The following is a 20,099-nucleotide window of genomic DNA, read 5'->3' as shown; positions in this document are numbered from 1 at the left end:
TATCAGGAGGATACTCGTGACGATACACTAGTAAAGATGAATTAGAGTCAGATATATTATCCTTATGAAATGTAAAGGCAAAATCTACTCACCAACTTCTCTAAATGTGGGCATTTGGTGCCAGCAGGTAACCATACTGCATGACCCGGACACGCCATGACATTTACAAGTAATGCGAGACTTTTTCATGATCGCCTAAAAAAGAGAGAAAATATGCGCATTAATCAAGTATGACAATTAACCTAGGGATTTTGGCATCTTATGCACTGCCTTGCTGATGAAGAACGCCAGTGGCGTGGCGTGAATTGCGATGTATCGATTGCTCTGCCATTCAAACCTATGGTAAAGAATCGATTATTAAGGTGTTCGCTGCGAGCACCCTGTTTATCGATCCTTTTCCATGAGTTTAAATGGCATAACAATCGATGAATCGCAAAGCACGCCACGCCACTGAGAACGCCGTATGAGCACTCGAATGTTGCAAAATTCATTCCGCTAATTATTCATTGCTATGAACAAAATTATGAATATCCTTTCTTGAAGTTTTCAAAAAAAAACTGAAACAATTGAGAAAAGATGGTCCGTAAAATTGATGGAATTAATGTGTCTAGTTTCCGTATTTTAATGTGCGTTTATGTGTCCTAGTTTGTGGAAAATTCGCATTTCGCCAGAGACATTTGGCAACATCTGAAAGTTCATACGACATTTGCAATACAACATACCGCGCTCAGCAGAAAAGAAACAAGCCACATCAACTGTTGTCAAATTTAACTGGCGATTTAATTTTTTTCAAGAGAACGTTTGTGCGAATTTCTTTGAAAATTTGGAGGAATTTGCTTTGTGATATCGTCACCTTCCAGGCAAAGTATCACAAGCGCCATGCAACGTTTAAAAATTTCCGCCGCTATTTCATTTTTTTACAGAGAAATTATTGGTTGAATCTGTTTGAAAATTTCACTGAATTTTATTGGCAGCAAAAAGAAAATTCAGTAAAATTTTCGGACAGATTCGTTGAACCATTTTTTTGTAAAAAAATATAATGACTGCGGAAATTTTTAAACGTTGCATGGCGCTTGTGATACTTTGCCTGGAAGGTGACGATATGCAGAAAATTCACTGAAATTTGCACACAAATCCGCACAGTCCCATACGTGTAAAGAATTGAATTGCCTACTTAAAGTTGGCAATAGCTGATGTGGCTTGACTTTTTTCTGCTTAACGCGGTCCGATTTAAAGGTATAGAGATAACTTTGTCCACAGTATTGGAATTCATGATTTTACCGTCCAAGTTGAAATCAGTTTCAGAGATTATTCACGACGGAAAGTTGTCCAAAGACCATTGCAAATTAATAAAAACCACCCACGGATACATTCAACTCTGAGAAACGAAAAAAAGAAGATGATAGGAAAATGAGATCCCATTAAAAACTGATGCCACTTAGAGGTAATTTGTTCTTTGGGTCAACCTGTAAAGTGCCGCCTACCGATGCAGAAGTTTACGATACGCAAAGAATGAGAGAAAAAACTAGGAGCCCGGGCATCTGGAGAGGGAGGGGTATGCAGTTCCGGAGATTGAACAACAAAAAATAGGCGGTTTTTGAGTGGAATAAGCCGAACAATGGGGGAGGAAAAAGTGAATGAGACTGGAAAAAAAGCAGCTGAATTAGCTCAAGTAGACTACGAAAAAAATCATTAGCACATTGATGTCAAATTAACACAAATTTGATCGAGAGAATGGTGTTAGAGAGGAATGCAATGTTTCTCCAGTTTTTACGGTGATCCGATTTCTTTAAAGAACAATATGGTCGGAACTACTAATTTGACATGCATGCTGGATTTTTTTTAAAGCAATTGAAAATCGTGCCTATATTTAAGGGGCATGGAGGACAAGGCGCATAAGTGCAGTTTTTGCCATTTCGAGAAATGCGTGTGTGATGTTTCGAAATTAAATGGATCCTTATGGCGGAAGGAAAGTTCAAGCGGACTTTTCCATGCTTAAATATTGGAATTTGGGAGCAAATTTCACACATAATATGTGTTAGGACTAGTTTTACTTGAAATTATTCATAACTCAATTTTTCAAAGGCTGCGCTTATGCGCTTTGTCTTCTAAGACCCTCATTTGTACTTTTACCACGAACTTCGTGTGATGAGAAATTAAACCGATTGTGACGATACAATTCTAAGGGAAATACGGACATGAAATCAAATCAATGCGTCGGGGTGACAAGAACTATGCGAGGTCATGATTAAATGGAAGTATTTCTGTCAAACGGAACTATGTGCGTTAAGACGTGAGCCCTGTTATGCATATATTCTTATGGGTCTCAGGGCTCATGTCTTAACGCACATAGTTCCGTTTCACAGAAATACGTCCAAATATCGATGGTCAGGGTGCGAAACAACGTATCTCCTCTGCGATGTTTGCAAAATGTCTGCTCCTATTTTGTTTTTTCAAGGAGGAGCAACCCAACTTTATTGCCCGAAATTTACACAGAATATCTTGGTAGTATGGAGGAAAAATCAAAGAAGTTTCCAAGAAATTACGTTAACTAAAGTTTTTACCGGAAAAATAAAATATGACGGGAAGTCTGCAAATTCGCAAATGGAGCTACGCGGCTCCGAACTTTGGCTATCGATAGGTACGTTTAACTTTCGCGTAATGGCCTACGTCAACTTTTCCGGGGTCTTATTGATGGTGCTACTAACGTTTATTGACACCTGAGTTATTTTATACTCATTTTTTTTAAAAAAAATGTGCCAGGATAAACAGGGCCGGATTTACCTTCTTGCCGCCCATGGGCCGCCTGTATTTTGCCTCCCCATCTCATTCGTTTTGAAATATCCATAGAAATCATCAGGTGAACGTTCTGGAGGAGGAGGGGTACATAAGACGCATTTACTTGCGTTTGGCACATTTTTTGTGAAAGCCCTGTCAAAACTAGCAAAAGTTCACGGAACTTTGCTCGAAAATTAAGTTCCGTAGACCTATCTCTGTGTGGACGATGCCTTTCATTTATAAGAAAAGAACGAAAAAATTATGAATAAGAATAAACATGAATGTGGTCTAATAACCTTAATTTCCGCCACCGCGCCAACCGCACTGTGTTTGGCGCAATGTGTGAAGTATCCCTACAGTCTTGTAGGCGCTATGCGTTTCACGCTGACCGCTGCTGACCAAGTGACCGCACTGTTTTTGACGCAATGCGTGCAGTATTCATGCGGTCTTGTAGGCACTATGAGTTTCACGCCAACCGCTGCTGACCGCACTACGTTTGACGCAATGCGTGAAGTATTCATGGAGTCTTGTAGGCGCTAATAAGTGTTTAATGCTGACCGGTGCGCCCATAGGGCTTCTCCTTTCCATCTCAAGTTCTCACCATCATTGCTCTCTGCGTCGTGCCGCTCCAGGCCAAATTGCGTGTTTGGTTTCTCTCTCAACTAGACTAATGAGAGGCGCTGTCATAGGTCTTGTATCACCGAAAGACGAACAAATTAGAAATTATTATAGTTAAACTCTCAGGATATGAGAGATTTTTTTCGCCTTTCCTCATTTGTGATTTTTTTTTCTGAATCAGATTATTTTCTTGATACCTACATTTGAAAAAATTACAACATTTGCCGCCCCCTAAAGCCGCCATATTATGGGATGGGCCGCGGCCCATGTGGCCATCCCCTTAATCCGGCCCTGGATAAATAAGAATTCTACCTCAATAACGGATGTGATTTGATGGTTGAAGTTTTGAGACCTCAGGTTTGACTACATTTCATGCATCGGTGTCTGTATGTACATACATGGAAGCCTCGGCTGTGCATTCATAAAAGGTAGGGGGTGTTTTCCTATAATTTTCGTTTTGAAGGACTGATTTTAATTACCACTGCATAGCTATCGATCGAATATAGAATCGTTTTCGTTAATTAATGGAGGAACGGTCGCCTTAGAGCAACAAAAATTTGAATATGTGAGACAGCAATATTCTTATTCCGTCGTCAATTTTACCAAACAAACTTAGTTATTTTAAACCGAAAACTTTCTCGGAATAATCATCTCCACGTTTTATGTGAAATTATTCAAAAAAAAAAATTGACAATAACAGACGAGTCACCACACGGTAGGATAAAATAACCAAAATTGTGTGTAGACATGGGGGCTGCGCCTCCTGACCGCTTGGCGGTTCTACTCCCCGAAGCGCTTCGCGCCCCAGGCGTTATGCGATACGCGTTTCTCTAAAGGTTAATATCATAGAGCCTGATGTAGGAAATAGAACACAAAGCAACATAAACTTTCGGTTATCTTTTCTCTCGGTTAGGTCAGGTCCATGGTTAGGATGGCCCAAGTTTTTTAGTGAAACTAACCAAATCTGTCGGTAGAAAACTCCAAACCCGTAAAAAATAGGCACGGACGGTTAGGATTGGCTAGACACTCGCAAGTCGCAACTGATAAATGGAAGTGAGGATAACGCGAGTACATTAGGTCAGCAGCACACTTACTTGATTATAAAATTTTTATGATAAATTTGTGACTTATCAGTTGATCGATCGAAATATTTTGGTAAAAACCGAAATTTTAGTTCTTAGAATGGGTCAGGAGCATTAATTTTTTTTTAAAAAAATTCAGTTTCTAAACTTTCGGATTAGATGGATTAGGGCTCTATAATTTTTTTCAATTTTTTCTTTTCAAATAACAAAGCAACCCAATTTGAAACTATATTTTATGTGGGGTCTGATGACAGAAACGGCTTCGCTGATTGGCTTACCTAAACGGAGAAAAAAACTTCATGCATGGGACCCGAAGTTGAGGTCATATGGATCTTTGAAGTTTTCTAATCACGCATCCGAAAACTTGAGGTTGAGCTGCCGAAGTTCGGGCCAGACATCGAGGCACTTCGGTATGTACCGGAGTGCTTCAGATGTGTGACTCGAACCCTTCGGTATATCTCGAAGTACTTCAGATGTCTGACCCGAGCTTCGGCAGCTGGACCTCATGCTTCTAGATCCGTGGTCCAAAAACTTCAGAGATCCATATGACCCCAACTTCGGGTCCGACGCACGAAGTTTTTTTTTCTCCGTGTAACTCGGTATCAACTCAGGCTCCACCTTAATTTCTGAATCAACTCGACTGCTGATTAGCTTTTTTACCCCTAAGAAATGTATTTTTAAACTATTTGGGTTTTTCACGTGATTTCTCATTCAAAACGCACTATCTTAACCCAGCAAAAATCCCTTAAAACTGCCCCGTGGAAGTAAAACCCCAAAGAGACCAAAAACGACACTGAAAAAAAAAATATAGGTGTATTTACTAAGAAATGGGTAAAATTACCAGGAATTCAGGGTTCTATTTGATCCCAGTTTTTTCTTGGTAAAATTACCATTTATGGAATTGGTAATTTTACCGAGAAATCTCGATAAAATTATTGACTTTCTCGGTAATTTTACTGGACCCCGGTAAAAATGCCAATATTTTTTATCGACTGTGGTAGAATTACCGAGATAAAATGGCAAAGTTACCGGGAATTGATTACCAATAAAAGTGGTATTCTTACCTGGAAAAAACAGTAAAAATACCGGTTTTTGGGTAAGCTTACCAGTCTGTCTTGGTAAAATTACCAATGATTGGTAAAAAAAGTGAGATGGTAAAGGTACCAACGGACCTTCGTAAAAATACCGAGAATTTTTTTCAGCGGAGGTAATTTTGAAATGTGTGCCGCCGAAATGCAATCTGGACTTGCCCGTTTGGCAACATGGGCTTCTGGTCCTGCTCATCCGGGAACTGGTTCAACCGGGACCCGACATGGAAAACCAATTCATTGAGCCAAACGAGGGGGCGGTCAGGGGGGAGGGCGAGAGGGGCACAAAAAACAAAAAGGAAAGAAACCTATGGCGGCGCGATGCTTAATGCGTGCCTGCGAGGTCGTAATTTATTGTTATTTATACCGGTAAGTGGGGTTTCAGAGAGTCAATATTGAGAACAAGTGCCGAAGAGCCGCTCTCTGCTATTACACGCATAAATACTCAGACAGCCCGTCTGGACTCACCGTATCTGCCTATTCAGAGTGTCTGGAATCACGCGTTTAAGCTTATTCTTTTAAGACGTCTTTCAGAGGTAGTCCTCTAGAGAAAGCCTCCCAAATAGGGTCTTTATTTAAGGGACTTGGCGATTATATCGACTTGTGACTGAAATGAATCTTTAGGTCTTAAGGTGATTCGTCAAGCTCAACTGCAGACAGATTTTTGAAACTTATAGACAAAGACGACAAAAGGGATTTGGAGGGATCCTATTGGTGGAAACAGGTGGTGGCAATGGACACAGGAGGTAGGTAATAGACTAACTAACGGCAAACCACTGAAGACCCGACAGTTGGTCCATCATTTTCTTCCTTGGTCTATAAGAACCAACCATGTCAACCAATAGGATCGCTCCATACTTCCTATGTCTTCTTTGTCTATCGCTTTGTCCATCAGTTTCAATAATCGGCCCGCAGGTCAAACTGGCATGGGACAATACCCCCTAGACTGACCTCGAGTATACCTAAACATTCGGAACTCATATGTGAGTGTGTTAGTGCATCAGGTTGTGAATTTTTACACAGGACCTTATGGGACGAGGAGAATAAATGAAATTAATGTACCATGAGATAACTGGTGACCTTAAGTGATCTTCTCTTGGAAATATAATATTCGTAGAACATAAGTACCAAAAATTTGCCACTGAATTACTTTCCTGGCAGAGAATTTAAAACATTCAAGTGGATAACCACATCCCCTTCCCCTCCTCTCCATTCCCTTGACGGATGCAGTCCCTATGTAGTATGTGCTTCCACCATTAAAATTTTTGTTTCCACCCAGAAACAGATTCAGCCGCCGAAATTTAATGCATTCAAGGCCTTTATACTTGAAGTTTAAGGGAAAAAATTCTTCCCCCGTCAAATTTTACTTTTAGGAGGCAAAAATAGCTTTTTTCAGGTTTTCCCCATTAGAGCCGTGTAAAACGTTACAACCAGATGTATTTTAGCCTCAAAACAAATGTTTAGGCATGGTCAGTCTAGGGGGTATCGCATGGGATGTATCGCTTAGATTAGGTCAAAAATTTTAGCAGATTTTGAATTTTTAGCCAAGAAAGAACGATAGCCCCTGTGGAATCCCAAAGGATCATTCTAAACCAACAAATTATCAAAATTTAGGAAAATGAAAGCAGGACCCTGTTTGGAAAAAAAAACCTTGCACTCGAAATTGCCTTGGAATTTCATGTCACTAAATTTGAATGTCTACAGAAAATTCACAGAAAACCCCGCGAGAAACAATTCGTTACTTCCTTCCTGAAAAAATACAACTAGAGTGGAGAATTGCAACATTTCAATGGTTGAAAATAAATAATAATTAATAATTAATAATTAATGGCGAATAATAATAATAATAATTGATAATTGGAGTTGCACATTTTTCGACGTCGGTGTAAGTATACCTACCCAAATTATGCTCATTCTGTGTAACTTAAACGGAATTTTCCCAGGTTGTCTACCGGAATATTGAGCTAGAACACTACTACACTGCCCTGCTAAGGAAAAACGCCGTATGAACATACGAGAGTTGCCAAATTTCCACGTATAAAATAAGTAATTTCGAGGGAAGTTATGCACATTTTCCCCTTGAATTTTCAGATAGTTACGATGGAATTGCGAACTAAATTGTCCGAAAACGTGAACGAAAAATATTCACATATTTCCTTGAAAATTCGTATTCTATCCGAAGATATTTGGCAATACCTGAAGGTTCATACGTCGTTTTTCCTTAGCATGGCAGTACTTACGTTTGCATTTTCCGACTCCAGTATAAAAAAGGAGGGGAGGATTGGAGGGTAGGGGGAGGGAGCTAGGGAGAGGGTGAGCGGGAGGAAGATAACAAATTAGCACGGCTTAGCCATCGCCCTTAGAAGTAGTACCTTACTTGCTACCGATAAAATCCAATCAAAACCGTGCTGATTTTCCCGCGAAAAATCCAATGTTTGTTATTAAATCAAGGCCGAGTGGCGGGGTGCGGAATTGAACTCTTGCATAACAAGAGGTATTTTGCATGGGTAAGGACGTAGAGAAAATTCGCCGTGCTAAAGAAAAACGCCGTATGAGCCTTCAAACGTTGCCAGATTCCCCTCAATAAAAACCGAATTTACTGTTAATTTTTTTAATGTTTTGCTTCAGATTTTTCAGACGATTTTGTTCGCAATTTGATCTAAAATACCTGAAAATTTCAAGGAAAAATATGAGCAACTTTCCTAAAAAATACGTGATTAATCTGGGGAAATTTGGCAACTATCGAATGTTCATACGGCGTTTTTCCTCAGCACGGCAGAAATGAGCAAGCGGATTCTACTCAAACATTTAAATGAAGAATTCAGCGCGGGAATATTGTTTCGACGAAGGGGTGAATTCCCTAATCCCCTTTCTCTTTCCACCCCCAGATAAATGAAATTATCAGATTATTATCGGAGTCAATAGACTGGAAAGGGGGTTGAGGAACGAGATGGGAGGGCGAGTAGACCAGACTCGACTTACCCGTCTGCCCGCTTCGTTGTTGTGCAGATCCATGAGGCTCCTCGCGTATTCTCGCGAGCTCTTCTTCATCTTCTTCTCTTTTTCTTTCAGATCAAAGAAAGTTTGCGTGAACCTGCAACATAATAAAAGCTCCCTGAAAAACGGCTTTATTGAGAATTTGAAAATTCCTTCGGATGCGGGAGGGGGCGCCGCTTTAGTTTAGCAATAATGAGTTTGGAGAAAAGCTCTGGAATCTCATTCTCGGACTGATCAGACGTTATTAAAGTATGCTTTTCCGGAATCTGAGGGGCGGTACTTGGAAAGAAATGACAAGGATGCTTTTTTTACATGAATTTCTTCCCTTTTCCAGCTCCAGAGTTTTCCGAAAGCGTAATTTTGTGAAAAAGGCTTAACTTGTTTACATGCATTTCTTCCCTTTTCCAGCCCCAGTTTTCCGAAAGCGTAATTTTGTGAAATAGACTTCACTTTTTTATATGAATCCCTTTTCCAGATCCAGAGTTCTCCGAAAGCGTATAATTTTGTGAAATAAACTTCACTTTTAGACGGTGATCGACTTCTGTTTTGGGTTCACTTAAATATGCACTGCACTAAAAAGTTCAATGAGGAAAATCCATGATTTTTCAGCAGACATGGGTATTTTTTTAAATTTAAAACTCACTGTCAGAGGAAATATTTTCTGGAGATTCTACACTGCTGAATCTCCCTCATCACAAAAGTTATTCACCCAAGTTGAGACTCGAATTCATATAGTAACCAATGGTTGATGCAATCTATTTCGAAAGCAAAACCTAAGTTGAGAAGCTTCATAAACTGCTCCTTTAGGAAATCATCAGTTATGAGGGGAAAAACTGTTGATTTTCTAACTTAACTTTCATTAGAATCGGCTACATTGCTTGAATTGGAGCTTGAGGATTGATTCTTTAAAATATATCGATCCTATACCTGTCGGAAAGCTTATATTTGGCAAAATATGAGCTCTCCGACAAGTATTGGAACATATAGGAGGAGTATAGGAGCGGCTTCTGTCGCTGCTTTTGCATTTCCTCCAACATTGATCGTCTTCGCAAAAAAAGAAAGAAAAAAAAAAAGGTCTTGCTAAAAATTGTCTACGCAGACCTCAAAAATAGCAAAGAGAAATACTCTCATTATGTCCTTGTATCGAGTATCAAGCCTGAGTGACATACTCATACCTGCAAGCTGTGACCTGCGACGTTAATAGAACGCCTTAATACAGCTATTTCTGCTTAGGAGATGACCGTGTTGCATATCCAATAAACGGAAGGCGAGCTGGCTTTGACATGGCTCAGCGGATCCTCTATGTACATGATTTCTTCCGTCGTCAAGTCTATGGTCTCTACGGTACCGTTGTTCCCCTAACGGTCAAACAGGGACGATTCCTTAATTATGATAAGCATTCTAAAGGGAAATTTCGGCTCATGAAGTCAAATCTCTCGATTGGGTCAAGTATTTGATTTCATATAATCGAACTCATCAAAATGAGTTCAATTATATGAATGGAAACTTCGATATTATACACCAACATTTCGTTTGGTCACACTAAATAGTTCGGTCGATCTGGAAACTGAACACACGGCTCAGACGATCGCACTTTTCTTCTCAGTGAGGGCACTCTTCTCACCATTATCCTGGCTGAAGACAAACCAACTTGTAATTGAAACGTGCCTCAATTTTATTTACAGCTGTCTAACCTCTGACGTTGGATAGTGAAACAAAGGACGTCAGACTTATGCTTGGGTAGGTTAATGAACGAAATCCAAATTAGTGAGAAATCTTTAAGTGTGTGGGTCTCAGTGGCGAGGCGTGAAAATCGACTATCGATAGTATCCCATTTGAAGCCATGGTAAAGAATCGATCATTAAGGTGTCCGTTGCAAACACCCTGTTTATCGATACTTTTCCGTAGATTTAAATGTCAGATCAATCGATATATCGCAAAGCCCTGGTGGGTCTCGGTGCCGAAACACGGACGAATACCTTGGGGCATACGCTGAAAACATGAGAAGAGCGAAAAAGGGGTGGAGAGAGACAGTGGAGTATGAGAGCGAAAATCGTAAGAAAGTATGAATAGTGAAGTGGCGCAAAAAATGTATTAATAATAGAGGCTCGAGCCGGGTTAATAGGGGAGGAAGTAATTGAAATAATGGGTGAATGAAACATTTCTGCTTGGAGAGCACAACCACATGAAATACCGGGGGAGAGGGGGGGGGGGGCTGTAGTGAGGGATGCCAGGCAATTACTGCCAGAAGCATGAGCATCGTGAAAAGCTGCCAAATTTACCTTGAAAGAGGGCATTTCAACGCGAAATGTGCGTTCATGATTATTATTTTTTTTTATCGTGACCTCGAGAAAATGACATGATAGCATAACGAGGAACAAATTTTAGCAGTTGGACATTTGAGAAATTAGGAAACGGACATTGAGAATTTTTTTTTTTTTTAAGAAATTTATTTAAGTGTAACGTAACTACTAAAAGTAATTCCTTGTATCTATCTACATGGTTTTTGAGAAATATAAAGACAATTGAGAGTGTATTCACTAATTGTAAGTCGCGAGAATATTACCGTCACACGATACGTTACGTCAAAAAAGTATCGTGCAACGTGAAATTATGTTTCCGGCAACCGTAAACTACGTTATCAACTGTTAGGAAAATATTAGAGGCCGTTCAGATCGATGAAACCGAAAACTCAAATCACGCTAAAATTCGGGAATTCAGACACACCCCCTTGACACGCATTAATTGCCATGTAGATCTGCAGTCCCTCATTGAAAAATTGCATATTGCGCCTTTGCTAGTCGCTCTTTCACGTAAAAAATTAACGATTTTAAAGATACCCATTAAAAGCAAATTAAAATTGACATCCATTCAAAATTCTACAGCAATTTTTGCATGATGTCACGCACCTGTTATTGGAACTCCGACAGAGTGTGATGGAATTTATGAGATCTTTCTACAATATTTGCGGACAGTTCCGTGCTTTCCTAATCGGAAATTTTTTAGACAAACATTGCAAGAGGTCTTGTGGCATTCGTATTTCGTATTTATGAAATCCACAGAATCTCTTATCAACCATTCAATCTTCCAAATGTCAATCACAGCTTTCCATAATACCTGTGATTACACCCGCTGAATAAATTTCAGTCTTATGAATCGAACGTTCGGTGTTTCTTATCATTCTAACCATGCGGTTTGCCAAACTAAAGTTTCGGTTCGTGTAACCAAAAATTCGGTTCATAGGATCGAGCTTTATTCGGCAGTTCATACTGACGTTGAGGTTCGGTTACACAAACCGAAAGTTCAGTTTGACGAACCGAAAGTTCGGTTTGACGAACCAAGAGTTCGGTGTGACGAACCGAAAATTTGGTTTCAAACAGACCGAATTTGTTGGGATGATATGGTTGGGACACCGAACTTTGGTTCACGCGACCTAACTTCTTTTTTCAGTGGACATTTTGAAAAATTAGCTGCGCTCTTCCTCGTGAGAAGAAAAAATGTTTGTGACTCAAACGAGTCACTACCACCCTGCCTTTGTGATTGGATAAAAAAAATGTATTTAATTTCGTGACATTTGACAACGCACGCGTCACAAGCAATGAACGTTAAGCACACGCGAGAGGAGATAAGCTGATTGCTAATTAACGGTAGCGTTCGAAGAGCGAATGAATACAAGTGCAAAAACGTCGCATGTCATGTGTGTATTGTGCTGTCGTGTAAGTAAATTGTGGTGGGGTAATGCGTTGGTGCCGTTTTTAGGATTTCTTCAAGCTCTTTGTTGAAGGAAAAATATGTTGGAATGTCCTGGAAGGAATCAGTGTTTATTAAGAGGCGCTGCAAATTTTTGATTGACTGGTACCCGAGTAGCATTTTTTGACGGAAAAATCGCGATATTATAAAATTAAGTTGCGATTTTTACACGATTTTTTGGCGATAAAATCACTGACATCATCAACATTCTGACAATGAGCGATATTCTTCGATTCTGTCGCAATTTTAGCTCTATTAAATCGCGTTCGATAAAATTGAAATTTTATCTAATTTCATCACGATTTTTTGTTCGATAATATTGCGCTGAATCGCCGTCGATAAAATTGCGATTTTATTGCAATTTTATGTCATGAAATCGCAGTTTTTTATCCGATAATATTGCAATTAATCGAAGTCGATAAAATCGCAACTCATTGCTATCACTGCTACTTGGGATAAAGTCGTAATATGATGAAGTAAGCTGGGGCCATGTTCTGGTCGACGAGCTCTGAGCCTGGTGTGCACCGAGATTCGGCCACCTATTCGATACATTTTCGATCCAAAATGGCGATGTAGAATACGTAATAATACAAATCCTCTTTGTTTACATCGGATGGCCAGGTCCCTGCGTATCAAAAATTATTGATTATATGTCGAAAACTAAAGATTATGTAGGTATCGAAAACTCTTGATTATGTATCGAAATGTTGACCCGGCGTGACGCAGGAGTCACGGAATTCGGGACTTGGGAAATGCTTAAAAGTGGCGCCAGCTTTCCCATTCAAATTTCGACTCTATGTAGTCTATGTCTACCTTAGACACCCTAATCTAGCTCTAGAAAGCTAATTCAATCAGAAATGGGTCGAATAGTGTTCACACTCCTAATAAAGATGATGTGCCATCAGCACTACGAATTTTTCCATGAGGTTTGACACCGATACCAGTATCATCTCCCTCCGTGCAACATTCCTATTTCAACTTCTCCACACGGCTCATTGTTTGCAAACAAAACCGACTTCACTTTCCACCGCACAGCGTTCATCAGCTTCGCAAGCATGTGAAGTGCGGAGTCGATTTTTTAATCACCCCCTACCCCCTCCCCTTTCCCCGCGGGGCTGGGGGGGGGCGACCCGGGACAGACGGGTGTATGCTTATCTCATTCAAGCGAAAAGTACTTCAATGTGCAGTCTGTGCAGTCCTATTCATCCACCATACCGAGCAAAAACAGCGTATCTGCGTGACATCTTACGTTTGAGTTACGCGATTTTTGGTTATGCGGTGGAGTGGGAGTGGGTCTGAATGGGTTACTCCAGTCTGGGAGCGCCGAAATGTCCGTGGGGATTCGCTCTGATGAGCCCTCTCAAACAGTGGCGTGGCGTGAATTGCGATATATCGATTGTTGTGCCATTTAAACCCATGGTAAAGAATCGATTATTAAGGTGTTCGCTGCGAACACCCTGTTTATCGATCCTTTTCCATTGATTTAAATGACCGATCAATCGATATATTGCAAAGCACACCACGCTACTGCTCTCAAATCGCATCGTTTGGTGCTAAAACAGCCGAACCAACATTATCTCGTAAGCTATAGGGTGTATTAGAGGTGGGTTAAGCCCACAGCTCGTCGATTTTGAACTTGAGTTATTTTCTTTTTTAACGTTCACACTTTAACCCCGTAATGTCTACGAGCAAAAACTAATGTTGCAAACGCGTACAGTTTCATGCTGGTTCTTTCCTGTTTGATAGAGTGGTGAAAAATTAGGCCCAAGAAAGAGAAAATAATTAGAGGAACAGCTCAAATATGAAGCCTCTTGAGGCAGGTGTACAGTCAAAAGGAAGAGGGGTTTCATCCCTTTGTTCTGAAAAATTTTCCTGGTAGGTCATTTTCAATTGCATTTAATTTATCTCTGTTGAGGAGACGAAATCACGTCGTATACGTCAAGTATTATGCAAGTCATTTCGGGGAGATTTCACGAAATTTGTGGAACTGCAGCGAAATATTGAATATTTTATAGGTACGTGGGATTTAATGGGTGCTTACTCACCTAGAATCTACCGAGAATCAACCTGGTTCAAATTGCAAATCAAAAACTTGCTTTGAACACATGAAATCTTGATTCGACATTGTTGAAATTCCATTTCTCTGGAATACACTGGGTGCCATCGCACTCAGTGTACCCCAGCGGCACCTTATGTGGCACCCTACATGGCATTCGATCGCGAATCCACCGAATCAGCATTTTTCGCCGAAATCAGCCGCCAAACCCACGTTTAGGCCAGTATTAGACCTTTAAAGAGACCGAAAATGACCAAAACATGATGTATTGCGTAAAATCTACCCTCAATGAAAAGCAATAAAATCGTTGAGTTGGGAGACAGAGAAAAAAAGGAGGTGTTTGCATTTCGGGCATCCTGGAATTTTTTTGATGACTTAGGTCGGTACAGGGACTTTTATCATCGATTTTCTTGGAAATGGTGTAATTTATGGAAAAAAGTCATTCTATAAAAAGTGCTTGAACTTATATCATGAGTTAATTTAAGCAAAAAAATGGGACATTATGGTCCGTCTTTCATACTTCGAATTCCGGATTTCGCTGGCCAGGTTGTACCAACCTACGTCACAGGGTGCGCAAACCTCAAGATGCAAACACCTCCTTTTCTCTCTCTCTATGGTTGGGAGAGTTCAGGGTGGGCCCAAAAAAGGCCCATATCGATACCCCTCCTTTGAATGTTGGTCTTAGTGGAGGAATACTTACTTGAAGCCGTACTCGAGGTTGTCACCGCAACCTCCCCAGACCCAGTCGTTCTGGAGCTCCTTGGGGCGGCTCTTGCTGGAGCAACCGCAGGACGAGAGCTGGCCGTCTTTGCAGGCTCGCGATATGCTGTGCGAGACGCCCGCTGAGTTGATGGCGTGCATGAACGCCGCTTCTCGACTTCCTGCCCACACAAAAACAGATTGCACCCGTCATCAATTCTGCCAACACATAGTGTGCCAAAAAAGAAAAGAGAGGATAGGTCAAGAAAACACAGAAAGAAAATCTCCGGCCGTGGAAGCTGTATTTACGGGCTGTACAGACATACCGTCCGCGTTCCGGGTTTAGAAGCCGAAAGTTCCGGACGTATATAGCACCCGGAACTTTCGACCTCTGAGCCCGGAACGGATGATATGTGTACAGCCCGCAACTTTCTTTTCAGTGAAGGGGGGAGCAGGAGAAAAGAGATGAAAATTAAACAAACGAAATAAACAGTGAGACAGTGAAAGACGGAGGTGGACAGTGAGAGACGGGGGACGGAGGCGTGCGCCCCACCCCCGTTCGCCCGGAACAGGAAAACGAAAAAAGGTAAGAAAGAAAAAGGGAAGAAAGAAAAAGGGAACAAAGATAAAGGGAACAAAGATAAAGGGAACAAAGATAAAGGGAACAAAGAAAAAGGGAAGTAATAGTAGTAATATAAGTTTATTTTGGAAGAAAGAAAAAAGGAAGGAACGGAGGGAAGATGAAGGCGAAGCTTATATTTGGTAATTACATTGAAAAAAAAAAAAAAAAGTTACGGGCTTATAGACATTCCGTCCGTTCCGGGCTCAGAGGTTGGAAGTTACCGGTGCAGGAGCCATAGCTTTGATTGCTGCGGGTGCTAGGCCCGGAACGCGGAAGGTATATCTCTGTACAGCCCGTAAGGAGGGCCTCCAGGGCCGGAGTTTTTTTTTCAGTTAATTCTTGACGAAATTGACTTCAAATACATATTGAGTGCTTTAAAATTTCGAAAATTTCGGGGAAAGTTCCCCAAACACCCCCCCCCCCCTCCGATCGAAGTGTCTGAATTAGCAAGCGCAGTTTTCAAAGTTTTCTTTCAAAAATTTTTCGAGGTAGGACTTCCGGAATCCTAAACTCCCTCTCTCTGTGGAAAAGGCGGACCCCCAGAATATTCTAGCTACCTCCCTGATATTGGGCGAAGAAAAAATACGTGACTTATTGTTGAACATTGAAAGTGTAGCACCGAGCAATGATCAAAGCGCGTGTTTCACCAGGAATTTTTCGAAGGTGTTTTATTTGTGCAACACAATACTTAACACTCTCTAAAACTTCAACACGAGGGCAATTATTTCAGTTCGGCGGTTGATCCGCGAGAGTAAAAATCGCCATCATCGCTGGAGAGCTGGCGAGATGGAGCTCTATTAATCACTGCTCTCTGTTCTTACCAACTTCGGCATGATTGAAAGCAGGAAACTGAGGACTGAGGCGCGTTTTTTGAAACGCTTCCAGACGTTCTTAATCTCTTAAGCTCCGATCAAACATTTCGTGGTTATTTTTAATCATTCGTGTCGGTAAATGAGGCACTGGAACAAATTAGTTATATTTTATGGAACCATCCTAGATAATCCTGTTAAGTCGGACAATTTTGTTCGCTGGATCGTCCGTGTAGCAACAAGGCGTTGGTCCAATTTGTCTGCATCCCTACAGGTTTGTTGCTTTGTAGTTCCTTTCCAAGATTGCCAGGCTATGCAATGAAATGTGGATATGTTGCATGAGGTTAAACGGGGAAAAGTGCTGATTATTCAGCACAGTCGGACAAACATGTTTTTCCCCAAACCTCTGGAGTATTATTTTTACTCCATCGAATGAGAAGGAATGATGTCGATTTTGTCAGTCGAGACAATTTCAACAAAACGTGTCGCGGGGCGTGAACTTCGAAGATTGTAACCCAATCATTCTGGGTCTTTAGATTATCATTTGAATGTGAAATTTTCCCTGGATTTCACCAAATTTAAAGAATAATTTCATTGTATGGAGCAGAACCCGATCAAGGGGCTGGTCACATGGGCTGCGGCCCATGGCGGCAAATTTAGGGGCGGCAAATGTTGTAATTTTTTCAAATGTAGGTATCAAAAAATAATCTGATTCAGAAAAAAAATCATAAATAAGGAAAGGCGAAAAAATCTCTCATATCCTGAGAGTTAAACAATAGTAATTTCTAATTTGTTCGTCTTTCGGTGATACAAGACCTATGACAGCGCCTTTCATTAGTCTAGTTGAGAGAGAAACCAAACACGCAATTTGGCCTGGAGCGGCACGGCGCAGAGATCAATGATGGCGAGAACTTGAGATGGAGAGGAGAAGCCCTATCGGCGCACCGGTCAGCATGAAACACATATTAGCGCCTACAAGACTCCATGAATACTTCACGCATTGCGTCAAACGTAGTGCGGTCAGCGTGAAACTCATAGTGCCTACAAGACTGCATGAATACTTCACGCATTGCGTCAAAAACAGTGCGGTCACTTCATCAGCAGCGGTCAGCTTGAAACGCATAGCGCCTACAAGGCTTTCACAAAAAATGTGCCAAACGCGAGCAAACGCGTCTTATGTACCCCTCCTCCTCTGGCACGTTCACCTGATGGTTTCTATGGATGTTTCAAAACGAATGAGATGGGGGCGGCAATATACAGGCGACCCGTGGGCGGCAAGAAGGTAAACCCGGCCCTGGTATGGAGTCGAGACATCGAGGTTCTTAATTTCGGCATTCAATGTGAATGTTCATGGCAGCCTTAATGCGTTTAGTCTTTTCTGCCGGTATGTCAACTCTTCTGTTTTCCTCCCCTAACAATAAGTGTCTAGGTTTCGAGGCTTCAAGGGAAATGTATTCAATCCCGTTATCAATCCTCGAGGAATGTATGAATCTGCATCACCGGAGGCATAAAATCAACAATTTTCAAGGCATGATCATCATGGGAAAATCAAACTTTGGCCGGCCCTAATAGACACTACTCAATAGACTAGAATCTGAATTGATTGAGACCGTCCATCGTCTTATTTTGAAGCAAGACGTATTTTACATCTCTCCTGTGAAAACTCTCTTTAAGGTGACTCAGAGAATGAATAAACTGGTGAGATGCTGACATTAAAAGAAATCTGGAGTGAGAGGATCACAACATGATAAGTGAATCCTTGGTGACAAATGAGCGATAAAATAAACTGATAGACGAACCAAAATGGAAGGTTTGAAACTTCATGGAATGGCTTCTTGAGAGCCTCAATAATTTCGAACAGTAAAGTGCTAGTGAAATTATTGCGAAGCGGATCAAATACGCTTATCACTGAGAACTTCCAGATAGTTTGAGAGAATATCTTGAGGCATCGATCCTGTGCAAGGAAACACCGAATTGAATATTCTTTGGAGGGATGAAGTTGAGGTGGGTATATAAAAACTGCTTCGCATATGTACAAAAAATCAAGAGCCTCGAACAAGTTTTAATATTCAAAGGACTTACAACACTCATGAGAAGATGAAAAACCACGCTTGTTTACATCTAGGTCATCAAAATAACGCGAATGTAAACAAGTCGAAACCTCACTCCCATTGGTTCCCGCCAATTCAGGTGGCGCGCTCGGAAAGATATACAAACCGGCGCGCCACTTTTCAAATGAGCGGTGAGTCCACTAGTTGAGCGCACGCTGAAAATCGAGATAAGATCACCCATGCCAGTCATTTGCCTCGTTTGCTTTAGGTCGCACGGAGTCAGGAAGCGTGGGGTTGAAAAGGGAATCAACCCCAAGGAATCCGCATTGCATTGTCTCAGAATCCCCGAGCTCGAGCGGGGGGGGGGGGGGGGGGGTGTGTGTGTTTGTTCACGATCTTAAAAGTCAAGGTGCCTGAGAAAACTGCGCTATTAGACTTGAAAAGTACAAAACACTTACATTGGACGCCTAGAATTCCAAAATCGGCTCACCCAAGGCCCAAAAATTAAGGTCATTTAGGTACTGACAGCGAGTCAGGAAGAGTCTCTCCATGATTTTTCATTTTGGTGATACAATTTCAAAATTTTGACAGGAAACCTAAATTTTTAGTACAGTTCCCTAAACGTGCCAAAAAATCGACTGTAAAATTTGATAGCTTCACGAGTTTGCCGAGCGATCCACGGGTTTGTCGATCGATTCTAGGGTTATTCGATCAATTCTCGGGTTAGTCGATAGATTCACAGGTTTTTTCGATAGATTCATTCCGATTGACTCGACAAGGATATTTTTATAATTTGTAGATCGATCCACCGATTCGTCGATCAATCCACCGATTTGTCGACCAATCCACCGATTTGTCGATCGATTCACGGGTTCATCTATCGATTCACGGGTTTTTTCAATCGATTCATTCCGATGGACTCGACGAGGATATATTATTCATTTGTAGATCGATTCATGGGTTTGTCGATTGATTCACGGGTATGTTAATCGACAATTTCCGATTGACTCACCACCGATATTTTAATAATTTGTCGATCAAATCGCGCGCTTGCTTCACGTTTTACTTTTCCATCGACTTATATCGATCAAATCTATACCCCCATTCTTACCCCGTTTCATGGTCCATAACGGCAACGTGGAAACATCGAACATTCAGCTCAGTCACTCTCTCAACCGAGGGGTAGATTACGACCGAGCTCACAACTTGTAGATTGCGGAGGGGCATTCGTCTTCGGCGGAAAAGTTTGGATGGCTTCGGCGATACGCAAGTAGCTTTGACGATATCTTCATTTTTTCGTCTGACTCTAATCTCTCTCCTCCCTCCCCCCCTCTGAGCCGGGAAACTTCGACCCTCCGCCGACCGCTGTAGAAATTGCGTGGGGCTTAAGAATTTTAGGCGGGGGAGTCATCCGGAGCCACGAAACACACGAGTCCGTTTCACCAAGTGCAATTCTTTCCTTGATGAGTCCCTGATGTTCTCCCCAATCAGCTTTCCGCATCTTATCCGGGAGCCCCGTTTCTCGGAGTCGGGAGAAGTGCTTCATGGG

General features: G+C 41.3%; 1 protein-coding gene across 2 annotated transcripts in view; it reads right to left on the bottom strand.

Moving 5' to 3' along the window:
* The window catches only part of LOC109036796 (protein Wnt-5b), a 135,804-nt gene that overhangs the window by 28,930 nt on the left and 86,775 nt on the right, over positions 1–20,099 (bottom strand). For both annotated transcript variants that reach the window (XM_072301221.1, XM_072301220.1), the window contains 3 exons: positions 15,070–15,250; positions 8,549–8,660; positions 93–195 (listed from right to left, as the gene is read on the bottom strand). In XM_072301221.1, the coding sequence (XP_072157322.1) occupies positions 93–195; positions 8,549–8,660; positions 15,070–15,250 (396 nt within the window). The remainder of the gene's footprint in view (positions 1–92; positions 196–8,548; positions 8,661–15,069; positions 15,251–20,099) is intronic.

Source organism: Bemisia tabaci, chromosome 6, assembly GCF_918797505.1.
Source record: "Bemisia tabaci chromosome 6, PGI_BMITA_v3".
In the NCBI taxonomy this organism is placed as follows: domain Eukaryota; kingdom Metazoa; phylum Arthropoda; class Insecta; order Hemiptera; family Aleyrodidae; genus Bemisia; species Bemisia tabaci.
The sequence above is the reverse complement of the archived record's forward strand: the minus strand, read 5'-3'. Positions and strand labels throughout refer to the sequence as shown.